Genomic DNA, 17107 nt, shown 5'->3' with positions numbered 1-17107 from the left:
GATTTTTGATATAATTGTATCATGTACCTACATGCTTTCATAGTACTTCAATATTTCTGAAATTTTAATGAGTTCATCAAATTTATTTTAGTTTCCAAGTTTGAGTTGGAACAGCTCTTGTTACTGTTCTTGTTACATTCGGCCTACCATAGTACAGATTTAAAACATGGTCTTAAATTGAATTTGAGTTAAAATTGTTAACATGTTCGTGAAGTGAAATATAGAAAAACAAAATTTTGCATAATTGACATAATAAAAATGATGTTCAAAATATTTTTGAAGAATACCTTCAGATTTTCAAATATATTTTTTGATAGCATGAGCAGGTTACATTATTTGTCATTGCCAAGAAATGATTTAAAAAAATAGGTTCAAAATATTTTGAAAGGCTATCTCCAGATATGCTTTTTTTTCTTCATTTTATACTTTTGTATGAGCTGGCAGGATCAAAAAGATTTTTTTCAAAATGTTGTTTTCGTTCAATCACAAGTTCACTTCAAGCACGTAAAAATGATTTGATTTATTAAATAGTGTGCAAGTTTTATTAGATTTCCTTTTACTATTTTGGTAAACAAGTTGAAGTTTTATTCATGTGTATGCTTATGAATGGAAATACTGTCCAAAAATGCAGAATGTGTTAACTTTCAGGATGTAAACAGGAAATAAGATTTTTGAAATTGTTTTCCTCTCTAAAATGAACAGAATATGGAGGTTACTTATATCAAAAGAGGAAACAAGGGGAGAGGGGTAATACATGTACATGCAGATTTTGAATGGCTTCTTAGAATTATATATAGGCATACATCCTACATTGTTAAACCATGTTAGCTCCATGGTTAAACTACTTTAGACTCATTCAGTCAGTTATTTCTCACAAGCCAAAATTTCCATTATCAAATTGCATTTTTTGTTGCAGATAAATAATATTTCAGAATTACTTCAAAAAAGGAAAAGAAACAATGTTCGCAATATTTACTATGTTAGATTTGCAAAAAATAATAATTCAAAACCTTTTTATTTATCTTTCCACATCTTCTTTTGAATTGGTTGAATTGTAATGTTGATCAAGTTTTCTATTACCATCTCATGAACACATCGAACAATGACTTCACCTTTAACTTGTTACATTTTGTCTAATTATCCAAAATGACATGTAGGCCAATGTCAGTGTAACCAAATATTATTTGTCTGTATCTTTTCCTGGCACTTTTCTCATGAATTCAATTTCCCCCGGAGAAGTTACTATCCTTAATGTAGTCAATGTCTTTGGACTATTGCCAGTGTGAATCTCAGTCTGGGGAATCCACATGATATTTTGTTTCCTTATTTGTAGACAAAACTAATTTGATTGATTAATCTTTATGTCTATCATTTCAAGTTGTTTACAAATGTGTGATAGTTTAATGTTGAGAAACTTTTGTTTTTTATCCAGCAAATCATGGATTGGAAGCAATGATGCCACGTGGTATCAAAAGACATGCATGAAGTTTATATTTATAAAAACTTATATCTTTTATATCATATCAAGTTTATATTTATACCATTCTTTTACTTAATCTCAAGTACAGAACAGTAATCTGGGCAACCTTGCAAGCATATAATTATGAGTATAACAAATCGATTGCTTTCAATTCTTACTGCCACTTTAACAAAACAAAAGTTGTGAGCATAAGAGTTCTCATGGATTGGTCATCCAAATACTCTGAAATGGAATATTTTGCTTCTTCAATTCCCTTCTTAAGAACTGAATTTCTTAATCAATTGTGCATCATGTTGTCTTTTGGTACTGGTAGAAACAGTTCATTTTTTGTTGAAACACAGCTACGGTACTTATAAGAATGATTTTCGCGAAAAGTCATTACTCATCTGTCGCACTCATGAAAACAAAGGAAGTGCATTAAGCCTAGCTTAACCATGTACTCTCGGGTCTATTTCAGAATCATTTCTCTGAACATCCTTCCATTACTGGTCATGGTCATATTACCCTTGTCCAGTAATATCCCTTTGCCTCCAACGTTCTATTATTCTAAATACCAGTTTATTTGTGGTTTGTTAATTTTGTGAAATGGTTGAGACAATATGATAAAAAAATAATGTTGGGGGGATGGGGGGGGGGTTAGTTTAGTTTAGTCTTTCTGTCTGTGTACTTACAATATCCAATATTGGCTTGATTTTTTTTAAATAAAATTGTGCCTTACCTTATCTTTTGGCACTTCTCCTCTCACACTCCCATCATTTTCATTTCTTCTTTTTCAAAAATACATGTATTTTATTTTGTTTTTGTACTGCCACCTCTTGAATTTGGCTGAATCAAAGAAAGCAGGCCTTGACCTGACTAGGAACATTGGATAGTTATCAACAATTTGTCTTTTTGCTTTCATTCAATAAATTTAAACTAAAAAGATATGCATTTGCTAATGATTTCAAATTAGGAAATGAGATTAATCTTCAAGTTAATGTTATTTAAAATTTACCTGAACATCTAGGAATAAAAACGTTTTCTCTGCACTAGTGAAAAAAGTAGATCATCTGTTGAGAGCCAGATAGGCATTACAGAATATGAGTGAATATCCTTCTTGCTTCGAAAAGGGGACTCGTTGAAAAATGCAGATTCATTTCTGGTCATTTTATCGTAGCAGCAATCAATGAAGAGAAGTCCAAATGTGAATGAAATATTTGGCAGTGACTTTTCAAAGCTTTATCAGACAGTGTAGATTATCGGAAGAAAATATCACACAATGAATTTGCAAATCAATCGTGACTTAATAGATTCCAGGTGAGACAAAGAAATGATTGCTGCGAATTCATTGTTCGAAATTGCTCTTTTCCTTGCATCTTTTTACTGCAGCAAGGAAAAGAATTTTATTGAGGTGTGACGATATGACATTTCCTGGGCACGGTTCTGCATGGTTTGAACACCTTCCGAGGCCTAATTGGACACTCATTGCATTCAATATCCAGGTGTTCTGTGACAACCACCCCTCCCCCAACAAAAAAGGAGAGAAGTTTTTTTGTTTATATTTTTCTTGTTTCCACCCTCTTGACTCAGTTGACTGTAAACATTTATGATATGAAGCAAACATTTGGTCATTGATGAAATTCACGACACATAGGTTTGGCAATTCTAAGCAAGGAGTTATTTGTCGAGTCTCAAGTTCAACTACGGATGTTTTTTTAAAGAGTCTATTAAAATCTTCCTGTTTGGTAACCAATTACTATAGCTTACCCATTCTACAAGAGCAATTTAATTGATTAAATTTGAACTAAATATAACCTACATTACTTCAAATATTTTATTCAACATTACTACATAGATGTGTCTTAATTAGTAGGGGAGACCAGGGTTAGTTGGAACATGTGGTAAGTTGAAACATTGTAATTTTCTTTAAAGCCTGTAAAATAAATTTATGCAATACTGCCCTCAATTTATTGCTATTCGTAATACAACAGTGTTGAATAATTGTTGCAATAAATTGAGGGCAGTATTGCATAAATTAATTTTACAGGCTTTAAAGAAAATTACAATGTTTCAACTTACCACATGTTCCAACTAACCCCGGTCTCCCCTAGAGTTTGTTTTTCATGTAGGCAGGTTTCAGGTTGGTGCTTTTTCTTTTTTTTCGTAATTGCAATAAAGGTGTGAAAGGCCAATAGATTTTAGAATGGAACTGTTTTATCGGCCATAAGGAATATGCAATGCAATTCACTATTTTCAACATAAAGATCTTATCCGTCATCTCGGTTATGAAGGTTATTCTTTTTTTTTCGCTCTTTTTGTATATTGTCTTTCAGTTGTATTTTTTAACATCTGACTGGATTTTCTCACTGTGGGTAGTTGGGTATTACAGTGTTTCCTTGAAGATTCCTAGATTTATAGGTGGTTTATCTTGCGGAGAGATGGATCCCATTTTACTTGTGATAATCAATTTCTGGAATGCTTGCATCTGATGGCATGACATGGCAAAATTCAGTGACTAATATCTATACTAAAATACATCAAAACCAAGTCGGCATCGCTGATTGAGAGAAAGGGTTAAAAATATCTTGATATTCTTGATTAAAATAGCTTAATTGTCAGAAGGATTTAGGTTTGGTGCTAAAGAGGAAAGAGGGCCTACTGATTAGGGAAAGGAAGTGATGACTGAAAGAGGTTAGGAAACGAAGCGGAATATGTTTAATTTCTGAGCCCTTCCTATGCCATAATGTAGAAATCCTGTAGGTTTTAGTCTTTGGGGGAATATTTGCTGGTGTTTTTGTGGAGGAAAGTGGAGAGGGAAAGAAGCTGGCTGGATGATACAAAAATACAAAGGATTTCAGAGATGATACATGAAGCTTGGTAAGAGATCATAAGCTGTGTTGGTTGAAACTTCCTTAACCCTCTCCTTGTCAGGTTGCACTGTCAAGGAAGAAGTACTGAAAGACCTTACATTTGATTTCAAAATTCTTGAAATTGGAGTTTTTAGTTTTCTGAAAGCCCTTAACCCTTTTGCTGTCAAAGTTTTCATAGTCGAAGCTCATTTGCTGACCACTATGTGAACCTCAGTTTAATAGCCAAAGTTGAAATCATGATGACTTCTTGTACTGGGTCTGTTGTAAACCCTTTAGTCCTCAATGTCAAGACACTTGGCAACTGAGTTAGGTGAGGACTTCTTAAACTTTTGGTAAAATGAATAAGTTGAAAAGCACCTTGGCACCGGGTTTGCTGGAATCTTTTTCCCTTCCGGTCAAGGCTCGTGAAAAAAAACAAGTTAGGAGAACACTTGCTAATTTCTTGAAGTCATTTGGTGATTTCTGGTATTCACAGGGTTAGTTTGAAACCATAGAAAAAACGTGTTAAACTGTAGCATTGGGTTTGTTGAAAGAACTTAACCCCTCTCCCTATAAACACAGAGTGGATGGGTAATACCAGTCAAGGCCTTAGTCAATGGCATCAGCACTTAGGATTGTAACAGTGGGTTTATTGAAAGTCCTTAACTCCTCTCCTGATACGAGACCTCTAAATTGAGTGGGTTGGTAATACCAGTTGGGGTCTTCGGTAGTCAATGGGGTACGAAGGAACTCTCAGGGAAGCTGAGGATATCACATAGCTTGGTAGAAGACATCTTGGATGATGTGGCTTTGAGGGTGATGAGAGAGGAACTCGTGGGATAAAGTGGGGTTAGAGTAGCTGCATGAGAGGGATTGGATGATAAAAGGGAAGTAGGGTGCATTAGTGTTAGGTATGTATGTCAGTCATCAGAATGTTTTGGGCTTTGAGTAGTGGGGGCAGATAATGGTGCAAAGACAGATAAGACTCTAGTACGACAAGTTTAAATGTTTATAGGTAACCCGACATTCAGAAGCATGCAGTGGTAAAAAAAGAATATGTTCCTCCCATGTTAAGATACATCAGAGTTGTTAGTATGGGATGTATTATGATCGATTCAACTTTCGGAAGAAAACGTTCTTCTGGAGAAATGTTCTTCCCTTTTTACAGAGATTTTCCATTTTTTCCTTCATATGGATCAATTAATACCACCTAATATGGAATTAAGTTTTGTCATTAGTAATCATCTAGGCCCTCCTGGAGTTTTCAGTGCACACTTTATTTAATGTCGTTTTTTTATCATTCTTTTTTATTTATTTTTTCTCTTCTAGATTGCTTGGTGCAACGAAAAACTTCAGGCTATACTTCGATGGCCAACATTATGTCGCAGACAAACGCTTCGACACTGTGCACGACTTGGTGGCCGATGGCCTCATCACCATGTACGTGGAGACGAAAGCGGCTGACTACATCGGGCGCATTGAGTTCGAGGAACCCATCTATGATAAATACTCCAAACAAGCTACGTTTATGAGGCCGCAGGTGGGGAGTAATGGCAGTACACCGCTCAGCATGCCTCCTGATTCGCCACCAGGCCCTCCCATTGGACACCAAATGGTGAGTAGGCTTTTGAAGTGTAGAGCTACACCCCCTCTGGAAGATTTTTTAAATCACACATAGCTTTTAATTTTTACATTGTCTACATTAAAGCGTTCATTTATTAAATATGATATTTGAATGGCAAGTTTGAAATTGTGATGAGATATGAGTTTCATGGCTAAGATTTAAGTGTGTACCAATAAAAGACTTAAGGGAAATTAAGTCCTGTGAAATTTGTCAGGTCTAATATAATGTCAGATGTGACAAGTTGATATAGGTTATTTCATAGTTCTGTGCCATCTATTCAAATGCTCTTTAACAGATGTGGAGTTCACACATAATTTGATGAGAAAAAACCTTAAAGTTTCAGGGTTTACAGGTATTAACTTTCTATATTTCTTTTGTACAGGTTGATGGTAGGAATTTAAAACCAACTCAAGGTCCCATTACTGTAGAAAAGGATCATGTCTTCAAGGTAAGAACCACGGTAGATCCCCTATTGGTCTACACCCACTTTGTCTATTTTCTGTTTGGTCTCAGTATATGTGGTGGGTATGTGCCGCGGAGGGGACCCCCATTTTTACACTCAAATTTCCATTCCAAGGCATAGCATTTTTATCTATGGAGAAAAAGAACAAAGAAAGCCACTCCAAAGCATAGCATTGTCTTCTTATTGAGAAAACAGAAGAAAGAAATCCGTTCCAAACCTTCGCACATTTGTAGTTCCAAAGCCCGTTCCGAGGACCCTCCTTTTTACAATTAGCCCGCTCCAAAGCCCCCGTTTTTGTCTTGCCTGTAGCACATACCTACCACTTTTTTGGTTGAGTACCCCCCTGGGGGTTGACTAGAACATGGACCTATGTTTAGAATAGGGAGTTCTAGAGGTATATTGTCACTTGGTCTACACCCACTCTGTCTATTTCCCGTTTGGTCTCTTCCTGCATGGTTTAATCCTAGTTATGATAGGGAGTACTAGAGGTAAGTTGCCACTTTGCCTACATCTGCTTTGTCTGATCAGTTATATGAGATAAACTCAGATGTTTGCTAGAAGCTTGCAGGACATAGCAACGATGCAAATACCTACAAGTGGATTCTAAATATTGTAGTTCATTCATTAATGGGATACTCTAACCTCATCAATACATCCACTTGAAGCAAACATGATTGATATTCTGTGAGCAACTGTATGTTTTACAAAGAGTCAACTATGGCAGAAAGTCAAGTGCAAAAAGGCACATGATATTTATGTTTAACACGTAATCTCATTGATTCATATTTCGGTAAAGTGCACACCGTGAGCGTGATCTGACTGATGCGATGATGCTTATATACCACACACAATGGGAAATATTTGTAATGTTTTGACAGACCTAAATCTTTGTGAAACACCATCCTGCCAAGGTCTGTTCGAATTGATCAATACTTCTAGGTAGAAAGTCAATTTATTATTGAATATTTTCTTTGTTTTAATACAGTATGTTTCTTCCTTTTTACTAACCTCTAGGTGCACACATTTGTAGGTCTTAATTGGTGTATGTTCTGTGGTAACTTCCTATGGGGTCTGAAGAGTCAAGGAGTTAAATGTACAGGTAAGTCTGATATGTTAACTGTTTGACTGATGAAATCTCCATTTTCACTAGGTTTACTTAAAGGGGAAGTTCACCCTGAAGAAAACTTTGTTGCAAAAATAGCAGAAAAAATGGTAAAAAATATTAGTGAAAGTTTGAGGAAAATCCGTTAAAGAGTAAGTTATTAGAGTTCAAAGTTTTGAATTTGTGACGTCATAAACGAGCAGCTGCCCCATGTGTTATGTAACATAAAATGCATTAATTTCAAATTTTGCATGGTTTCTGATGACTTAATTTTCTTTTCTATTCATGGTCGGGTGTGAAATGATTTGTCTATTGATATACAAAAGGTACAGCGAAAACCGTTATCAATTTTCTGAGAAAATGACATTTCTTTGATTTTTTACCATTTGCTATGTAGGAATGTCACAAATCAAATAATTGAAATTCTAATAATATTTTAATTACATGATGAATTTTTCTCAAACCTTCAGCAATATTTTTTTATTATATTTTCTGCTATTTTTACAATAAAGTTTTTGTCAGGGTGAACTTCCCCTTTAAAGATAGCGAGGTTGCAGCAGCCAATGGTTTAAAATGTATGGCTAACTTGGGCCCTGATGTACACACCTATCGTCATTGAGCATTGTGTAACATTTCAACTATTCAAAATGTAGGTTTCTTTGGAAGTTACAATTACTCAGTTTATGTCAATCCTTACTTTTGTGCGATGGGTACATTATTTTATCTGCTTCATGCGAGACAAAGGCAAATTACTGATGAAATGTCCTTGTCAGAATAACTGAAGAACACTTATCAGGATCATATGCATGTACACCTATTCATACATTGGTCATTATTCTAACATATCTAGAAATTAGGTTTTTATTCTTGGTCGTGCTATTGTGGAGGCATAGATTTTGACTTAGCAGACAAGAATCCATATAATCTAATCATGCCTTTTGTTTTCCTTTTTCAGATTGTGGTCTTAGTACACACAAGCAATGTTCAAAGAGAGTACCGAGAGATTGTACACCTGACCTAAGACTGATCAAGAGAATTTATAGTGTTGATCTAACAACCTTAGCCAGAGCACACGGTGTTAATACATCAATTGTAGTAGAGCGATGTGTTGAGGAGATCGAAAGCAGAGGTGAGTATATAGTTAGAATTGCATCCTCTGTACAATAATTGTTTATTGTTTGGGTTTTTTGCAGAGTTCATTTTGTTATAAATTGGCAAAGATATCACATTTAGATGATTCAAGAAAAATAACATATACTTAAAATTTTTCAGAAAAAAATAATGAGATGGATGGATGGGTGGGTGGGTGATGGATGGGTGGATGGATGGATGGATGGACAGAAGATGAAGATAAATAGATATAGATAAATGAATATTCAGATTGATATGGGATATATAGATAAATAGATATTAAGAAAACAAATTATGGATCAATAGATAGTCAGCTTGAGGGATAGGTAGACAGGTGGACAGACTGATGAATGCATAGATAGATCAATAGCAGAATCATTACATAAATAGATATGTATCTATATATCCATATAGATAAGTAAATTTGTTCGATAGTTGGTGAGATAGATTGATCATAATTTGCTCATTTCTTTGCTGATCAGGTCTCGAGGTGGAAGGTTTATATAGGATACCAGGCATGCAAGATGATGTTGAGCTTATCAGACAAAGATTTGATAAAGGTAATAACCACTACCTTCTTTTCAACTAATTATTCATTTTCTCCCATTGAATTATTGTCACTGGGCTGTCAAGTATTGTATCTCAAAATGTAAAAAAAAAAAAAAACTAGGACAGCTGTTACAGAAAATCCTGATTATGAATTTATGATATAATGATAACTTTCTTTTGCCTTGAGAGAATCCTCTACAGGAATTCTGTTTTCATACAATATGAGGTTGCTACCATTGCTATATTTCTAAAATTTTCTAAAATAAAAGATTTTCTGAGCTGGGCTCAATTTTTTTTTCTTCAATTTTTTGTACATGGATTTATTATCCTATTGCTGCCAAACAATCTTGCTTTGGTAAGTGATATCACCACAATGGCAGGTTTTATGCAATCTGACCTGAGGGCAGGCTAACTAGAACAAGTTGTACCACACCAGGGGCCAGTTGCAGAAAGAGTTGCAATCAAACGCAACTCTAAAAATCATGAGCAACTTGATTTTCAACCAATCAACAGTGCGTATTTTGGACTTGCGATTGATTTTTTTATTTGCGCTTAAACGCAACTCTTTCTGCAACGGACCCCATTACTTTGATTTCTCCTGTTAATCTGGGTACAAGCATTAATCAATTTTACCTCGGATGTGTATGATTTTTAGGCATTTGAATATAAACTAGACAATAAGACATTAGGACATTGCAAACCTCAATGGGTTAAATTAACCCACTGCTTACTGGAAGTGGGGGATCCCTGATGTTACCCCAAGTCTGCAACTTAGTTCTGTCACTAGTACAATGGGTCATGCACACAAGCTTTTCAAGGTTAGAGCTATAAGAATACACGTAAGAACTTTTTACATTGAGAATCTGCAACTTATGGAATAGTCTTTCTGAGTTTTTAGTAGAGTCTAATTTACAATTAAAAAAAAAAATTGATTTTTTGGTGGCGTAATGCAAAATTTAAATTTGATTGTAAGGTTCCTCCCCCGGACTGCGCTAATTCTTCAGACGTCACTGTTTATCACCAGGAGCTGGATATAGAGGAACAGAAGATCTTGCGTCCGGAACTGAACCTTATATGTATATATCGCCTATAAAAAATTGCAGAAGTAATCAGTAATCAACAGGTAAAAAGGATTCTGCTTTATTTTTCTTAGATGGTATGGTGGCACGCATCGGATCCAAAGAGTTTCCTGATATCAACGCTATCTCAGGGGCCATGAAGCTTTACCTCAGGGAGTTACCTATTCCATTGGTGCCGTTCAAGATGTACCATGCATTCATGGAAGCAACCAGTAAGTAGTTCAAAGGAGTGGATAATGTGCTTTACCTCAGGGAGTAGGTCATGTACTTATTTATTTTCTTTTTCAAGTTCAAGTTTATTTGAACCAATCAAAACAAGAGACATATTGCACAGTTTAACAAAAAGAAAGAGAATACATGATAGGTTTGGGACCCCATAGAAGCAGAGCTTGTGAGAGGGGCCGTTATACAGAACATTACAGCAAGAATGAGATGAAAATTATATACAATGATAATCTAGAGAGTAAATAAGAAAAATACTTACAAAAATACACACAAACACACACATACATAACACACATATGGTTTATCAAGATTCAATTTGAGATATTTTGTAATCTTTCAAATAAATATTTTTGACATGAATTTTTAAATATGGGCAGTGTTGGACTGGATCTAAAGCTTTGTGGTAACTTATTCTATTCTTTGATACAAAATATCACAAAAGAATTCAAAGCAGTATTTGTTTTATTGGTTTTATTCATGATGTACTGTGTATTCATAAAAGCAATCAGTAACCTTTTTTTGGTATTCATTTGAGCACAACTAAAAAAAAACTCCAGAGGGAATGGATAATGAGCTCTACTTTAAGGAATTACTCTTTCCGTTGGAGCTTTTTTCTTTATAATATGCAAGATAGAAAAATATGGAATTCGATCCATTTCAAAACAAAACAATTAAAGGATAAACTAGAAATTTGGGGTGACATTTAATTGGTATGAATACCAGAAGACTTTGGACATGTTTAAACTATGGTTTTTTTCTTATGATGACCCATGTCATAATAAATCTGCAAGCGCTTGGATATTTACAATGTATGTCTTTGTGTTGCCTCCTAATTATTTGATTGTGTGTAATACATGTACATTTTTTTTTACACTTCTCTCTTCACAGAAAAACAAAATGTCCATGATAAAGTTGATTCATTCTGTAATGCCTTAGATGAGCTCTACCAAACATTCCCTGCTCACTACCACACACTAAAGCTTCTTATGGCTCACTTAGTCAGGTAACTATTTCAATTTTCCTTTCTGTATAATTTAGTGTACATAATGTTTTGGGAACTGCACATACATTGTACGAGACCTATTGGCTTTTTTTTTTCAGTTCTCCATTTCATTTTTACTCTTGCTTGTTAATAATTTTGTATATTTTGTATTATGTACATGTATATTTCTAACCAAAAATGAAATAAATGTGAATTGAAATTGAATTGAATTAATTTCCTTCCCATCTCCGTAATTTTCTCTAGCATTTCATGAAGAATTTTGTCTGATTATCACCGACTGATCTTCTCTTAGCCAATCAGATACAAGGACTTGCAGTTGCTTAAAATGACATCTGGTGCCAGTTTCATAAAGAGTAACAACTGTTGTAACTTTGCCATTATGTCAACTACCATGGTAATCTTGATTCTGATTGGCTGCTAAGCCCTGTTGCCATGGTAGTTGCCATAATGGCAAAGCTACAAAAGTTGTAGCTCTTTATGAAATGGGCCCCTGTTGGGTGAAAATCACTGACAAATCTCTTTATGACCCCCTTCCACCTAATCTAGAAGATGAGATATGATGGAATGTTGCATTTGATGTCTAGTCTGCAAAAGCACTGTGAATTCCCAGTGCATGAATATGTTGCAAGGAAACATCTCACTTAAAATTGTCCTTGGTATTTCTTCACATATTTTTTTTATATTCCTGAAAAGAATCTGAAAATAACAATTAGAATGTAAAATATTATGTTTGGATCCATTATTCTTTCATTTTTTTCTCAGAGTGACCCAGTTACACGAAGTGAATAAGATGAATATAGAGAACCTTGGTATCGTCTTTGGACCCACCCTTATGAGACCGCCCTCTAACCAACCCGTCATCGATGACCTCTACATGCTTCACTTCCAGAAGAAGAGTGTAGAGATCATGATTGAAGAGTTCGACACCCTATTCCAAAAGTAGATGTCCATCTTGATGCCGAGAAGTGCATTGAGACATTGGTTTAGGAGTTTTACACCATCTTCCAGAAGTAGATATCAATATTGATGCTGAAGGGTGCAGATGTTCCTTCTCATCGGACAATCACAAAGTTCCTTGTCATTAGAGAATTACAGCTCAAGTTAAAAATCTATTCGATGTCATGACTGACAACAATGAATCTGATGACAACTTAGTGCAAATACATGAAAAGAGTGATCTTAATTTGTTATATCCTGACTGGGATTCTACTTTCTGTTCTAGAAAACTGTTCAAGGCCTGTTTTCTGAGCTCTGGTTGTCTTGAACTCTGGTTAACTTCAAGTCTGGTTATGTTCAGAGATTGCTAGTCAAATTTGACAAACCTATCACATCAAAATTTTTTGATCAATCTGTCTTATTTTGCAATCTAATCTGAAGATTGAAAACTTCCAAATGGTTTAAATATTTTGGCAGGTGCCATTGTCTGGCAGTTGCAGTGCACTTCCAAATTCAATGCAAGGGGGGGGGGGTTAATACCTCCCTCTAGTTTTTTTAAGCAGAGTTCAGAATACAGTCCTCAGCCTCCAGATGTTGATATAACAGAAGATTAACTCTAAGTGGTCTCTGCTGGTGATGCAAGGTGGCTTCTCCCAAACCATCCTATATGTTTTAGGATATTGAAATACTTCTTGGAGAGATGCCATATCACACACGATGGTGCATCCATTATGAAGGTTGATACAAATCTTTTAGAGAAATAAAATTGTATGCTGCTTTTAACCCTCTACTTAGTTTCTTTAGGTCACAAATGTTAGTCACAAATTTAAGGTCACACTAGACGCACTGAAATGCACGCCCTAGTGCTAGTACATGTATAGTTATCATGTCTTCAAAGTTGATTAGATATTGCAGCTCTTACAGAACAAGTTTTCATGGAAAAAGGGGAAGATTATTATACTGATAGATTTGGGATAATCGTTTACCTTTTGAATAATTTAAACTTAATGATGTGTCGTCATGAATGCCACATACTTGCTTGTGGCTAGTATATAGCCTTTAATCCTATTATTAGTCAATGGATAAACTTTAGGAATTGGCATGGTATGATGGAAAATAGCAACATTTTGATGAGAGTGTTGAGACATTTTTGAACAAAACCCTACATTTATGCTAATAAATATTCCTGGTATGCATCAATTTTTTTTTGATTATAGGCATTATGAAAAAACTGCCATTCCAGTCATATCTACAGTCCTTTAGGTCACACAGGAATGTCCATATCTTTATAAGCCAAGACATTTATTTTTTTTCAAGGAAACCATCATGACCTCTTCTGGCAGACATAGTCTCTGTGTGTCACATGCCACTGCACTGTAAAAATCAACCATTGTTGATTATACATTAGGAAGAGATATGGTTATGCATCTCATTTGGTCAGAAACAAATTTGTCTACTTTTGACAAAGTTAATTGATCCCTTTAATATTTCATCTCATGTAAGATCAACTCCAATGAACAGTTGAAGCCTGCAGAGGGTGTTGATACTTGTGAATGGTTTTGAGGTTTAATCTTAAAAGTCTATCCTATGCAAACGCTGCAGCCTCATAACTCAGAAACTTGTGCTTCCTTCATCGATGCATATTCATCTTTGAAAAAAAAATATTTGAAAGAAAAAGTTCTTTTGGTATGAGCCAATAGATATGATTATGTACCATGTGGTATGCTAAAGAAATGTAATCAATTTTTATTTCATCAGACAATTTCTACTTCTTTGATTGAATTTGACTTCTGTGATATATTTTAAAGGAATATCATCAGATTTCTCATAGGTTATAGTGAGATGATAAAGGCATTGTAGCTAATTACAGACATTATTTATTTTGGAAAGATGTTTGTTGCACAAATTTGAGTGATTTCCATTTAGTTGATCTCAGTTTTCTGAACTAAATTCATAGCTCTTGAGCTTTTAGATTCTCATTCCAAATGTAGTTTTTACCTTTCCAGCAATTTTTACCAAGTGTGTTTCTTTTTTTTTACTGTTCCCTAGGTGCTTATTTGGACAATTCATCTTTGTACCTCTATTTATTTATACATTTTTGACAAATCTCTGCTCCGATGTTATTGCATCTATTTTGGTGTTTCTTAGCAATCTTCATTTACCTGCATGTAAATGTGATGCCTACGGGAAATCGTGCAAAAGACATCGATTCTTAATCAAGATTAAAAATAATCTCGGTTCAGAATCAATGCAATCATAGATTTATGTCTTCACCGTAGTCAGGAATAGCATGCATACAATCTTTAAACTTGTCTGTCTGGTGTGATGTCATGTGTCAATGTTTCCTAAGTCTTTATCTACATAAGTATCAAATAAGATTAATCATCTGTCCATTTTGAACCAGGAACAGTTTGTGTCTTTTGGTTGAAGGTGCGTTGTTGACACCCTGCTATGTTAAAGGTGTAATAACTCAGTGTTCAAGCATTTTTAGTTAATAACACCTTACTGTGATAGATATTGTGTGAGGTATCGGTGTTGAAGATGCGAGCGAGTGTATGAACACCAAAGTTGGTTAACACTGTACAGTGTTGAAGGTGTCAACCAAAGATTCATGTTGTGTAACACTGGTGTTTAACGCTCTGTCTTCTCATCACCACAATATACCTTCTCATGCCTACCTGTACCTGTCTACAAAAGTTTAAGATGCTTAGCCTTGAGCATTTTATGAATTTTGGTGGATAAACAGAGAGTTCAGGAGGCCGTTGCAGAAAGAATTGCAATCAAACTTTACTTGTTTTTCCATCAATCAAAGAGCATGTTCAGGAATTTTGCTTGATTTTTTAGTTGTGATATAACATAATTATTTCTGCAGAAGGACTTGTGAACTACTCACTTTTGCCCCTAAATCCATGCAATGCATTAGATTGTATTTCAAAATTCTATTTGGGATGCACCCATTTATGCTTTATGATCACACAATACCTTTCCTTTATTTCTTCTTTCGATGGACACTAAAGAAAATCTTCCAAAAGTTGAAGATGTGTTGAATATCCATTCTGTATAAAAGAAATGGAGCCAAATGTTGATAGAATCTTGATGATATATAAATGTGTATGTATAATTGTTATTTTTGGTATATAATATATAAATATAAAAATGAAATATATATATATTTAGAAAAAGACTGCACATCATGTTGCAGTATATTATAATGAAAAGAGCAAGGTAATTTTTTTACATTGGTGTTCTTCAATGCAATGCTACAAAGATTTGTCTTCGAAGAGAAGAACGCGTTCGTATGCTGTTATGTAATATACTGATCTGTCTGCATATGCATAATTTTTTCTCAGCACTCTGAGAATATGGCCAGAACGAATTTATCAACCTATGTATGTATTATAATGTTTTAGACTAATGTCATGTTAACACGTTGTTTTTTCCTTTCTGTTTTTCACTTTATTGTCTTGCCACTGTATTTATAGCAAGTTTCCATGTCAGCTAGTATGTTTTGGAGATTTCTTTGTTTTGTTGAAAGAACAAGAGTTCATAAAATCTACATGTGAGTAACTTGGGAATTGTTGTTCGCTTTGACCACTATATACATGTTTTAGAACTCGATGTAGAACGGTGATAATTTCACAAACTGATCAATCATTTTTCTCTGGTTTCTGGTAAAGTTGACAAATATTTCCATTTAGCTATTTTGGAAATGACAGGGTAGATTTCACATGTGAAATTTCTCTCAGTATCATCCATGAAAAAAAACCCTCTGAAGTAAGAAATGGACTGAAGACCATTGATTAAAAAAAAAGATAATTAGACTTATCCTATTAACTACTTAATTTTCATGTCTTTCCTATTATGTGATTATGTGTTAAGTGTTAATGTGTTATTGCCTTCCTCCTACAACAATTACTTGTATTTTTGGCTGTGTTTGATTAGGATTTCTTATTATGAATTGAAGCATGTAAGATTTTACCTCATTTTTCTTTTTCATTTTTAGATTTCAGAACAAGTTGTGTTCTTTGTGTACATACATATATGTACCAGATAAGTGCTATTTCTTAACATTTTCCAAGACAGTGCAAAAAATATATATGTAACATTTTAGGCATGGGTACCACCTAATTGTTCCTGTGTATACATATTGATTTCAGGTAATTTTAAGATGTGTTTAGCTGCACGCTAATATGGCATCAACAGTAAATCTTAACCATTATTACACAGGTGTTGGTTTTTTGTGTTTGTCCTAACACCTTGCATCCAAAATCTTGTTTTATCTAATCATTCACATTTAATCCTGAAATTTCTTCCAAAGAAATGATAAAAAGTGCTCTTTTCCCTATTACAATCAACGAATTATTCTTTAAATAAACAATCTTAAGATGTATTATCTTTTTTTCTGTATATGATTGGTGTAAATTTACAAAAGCATTGGACTGAGTTATTCTGTCTCTATCTCTCTAAACAGAATGACTATGCACACCGTCCATACAGAATATGCACATCTGTAGATCTAATGTTAACTGTCAGTGGCATTTTCGGTTTTCACACATTTTTTATATGGCTTTCTTATGACTGCAATGCACGCATGGCATACACAAGATGATGTATGTATGTTTGTACATTTAGAGTGATATTAGGGAAAATCAAGAGTAGGCTTTGACAACAAAAAAATGATTAATAT

At 34.4% G+C, this 17107-nt stretch overlaps 1 protein-coding gene across 1 annotated transcript in view; it reads left to right on the top strand.

Moving 5' to 3' along the window:
* Positions 1-16888, top strand: part of LOC121413662 (beta-chimaerin-like) — a 33519-nt gene extending 16631 nt beyond the window's left edge. The window contains exons 4-11 of the mRNA XM_041606575.1: positions 5638-5923; positions 6315-6380; positions 7410-7494; positions 8453-8626; positions 9111-9188; positions 10331-10468; positions 11370-11484; positions 12247-16888. Coding sequence (XP_041462509.1) covers positions 5638-5923; positions 6315-6380; positions 7410-7494; positions 8453-8626; positions 9111-9188; positions 10331-10468; positions 11370-11484; positions 12247-12427 — 1123 coding nt within the window. The 3' untranslated portion in view covers positions 12428-16888. The remainder of the gene's footprint in view (positions 1-5637; positions 5924-6314; positions 6381-7409; positions 7495-8452; positions 8627-9110; positions 9189-10330; positions 10469-11369; positions 11485-12246) is intronic.
* The last annotated feature ends 219 nt before the right edge of the window (positions 16889-17107 follow it).

The sequence above is a fragment of the Lytechinus variegatus genome, chromosome 4 (genome assembly GCF_018143015.1).
Source record: "Lytechinus variegatus isolate NC3 chromosome 4, Lvar_3.0, whole genome shotgun sequence".
NCBI classification, from domain to species: Eukaryota; Metazoa; Echinodermata; class Echinoidea; order Temnopleuroida; family Toxopneustidae; genus Lytechinus; species Lytechinus variegatus.
This window is presented reverse-complemented; position numbering and strand designations above follow the sequence as displayed.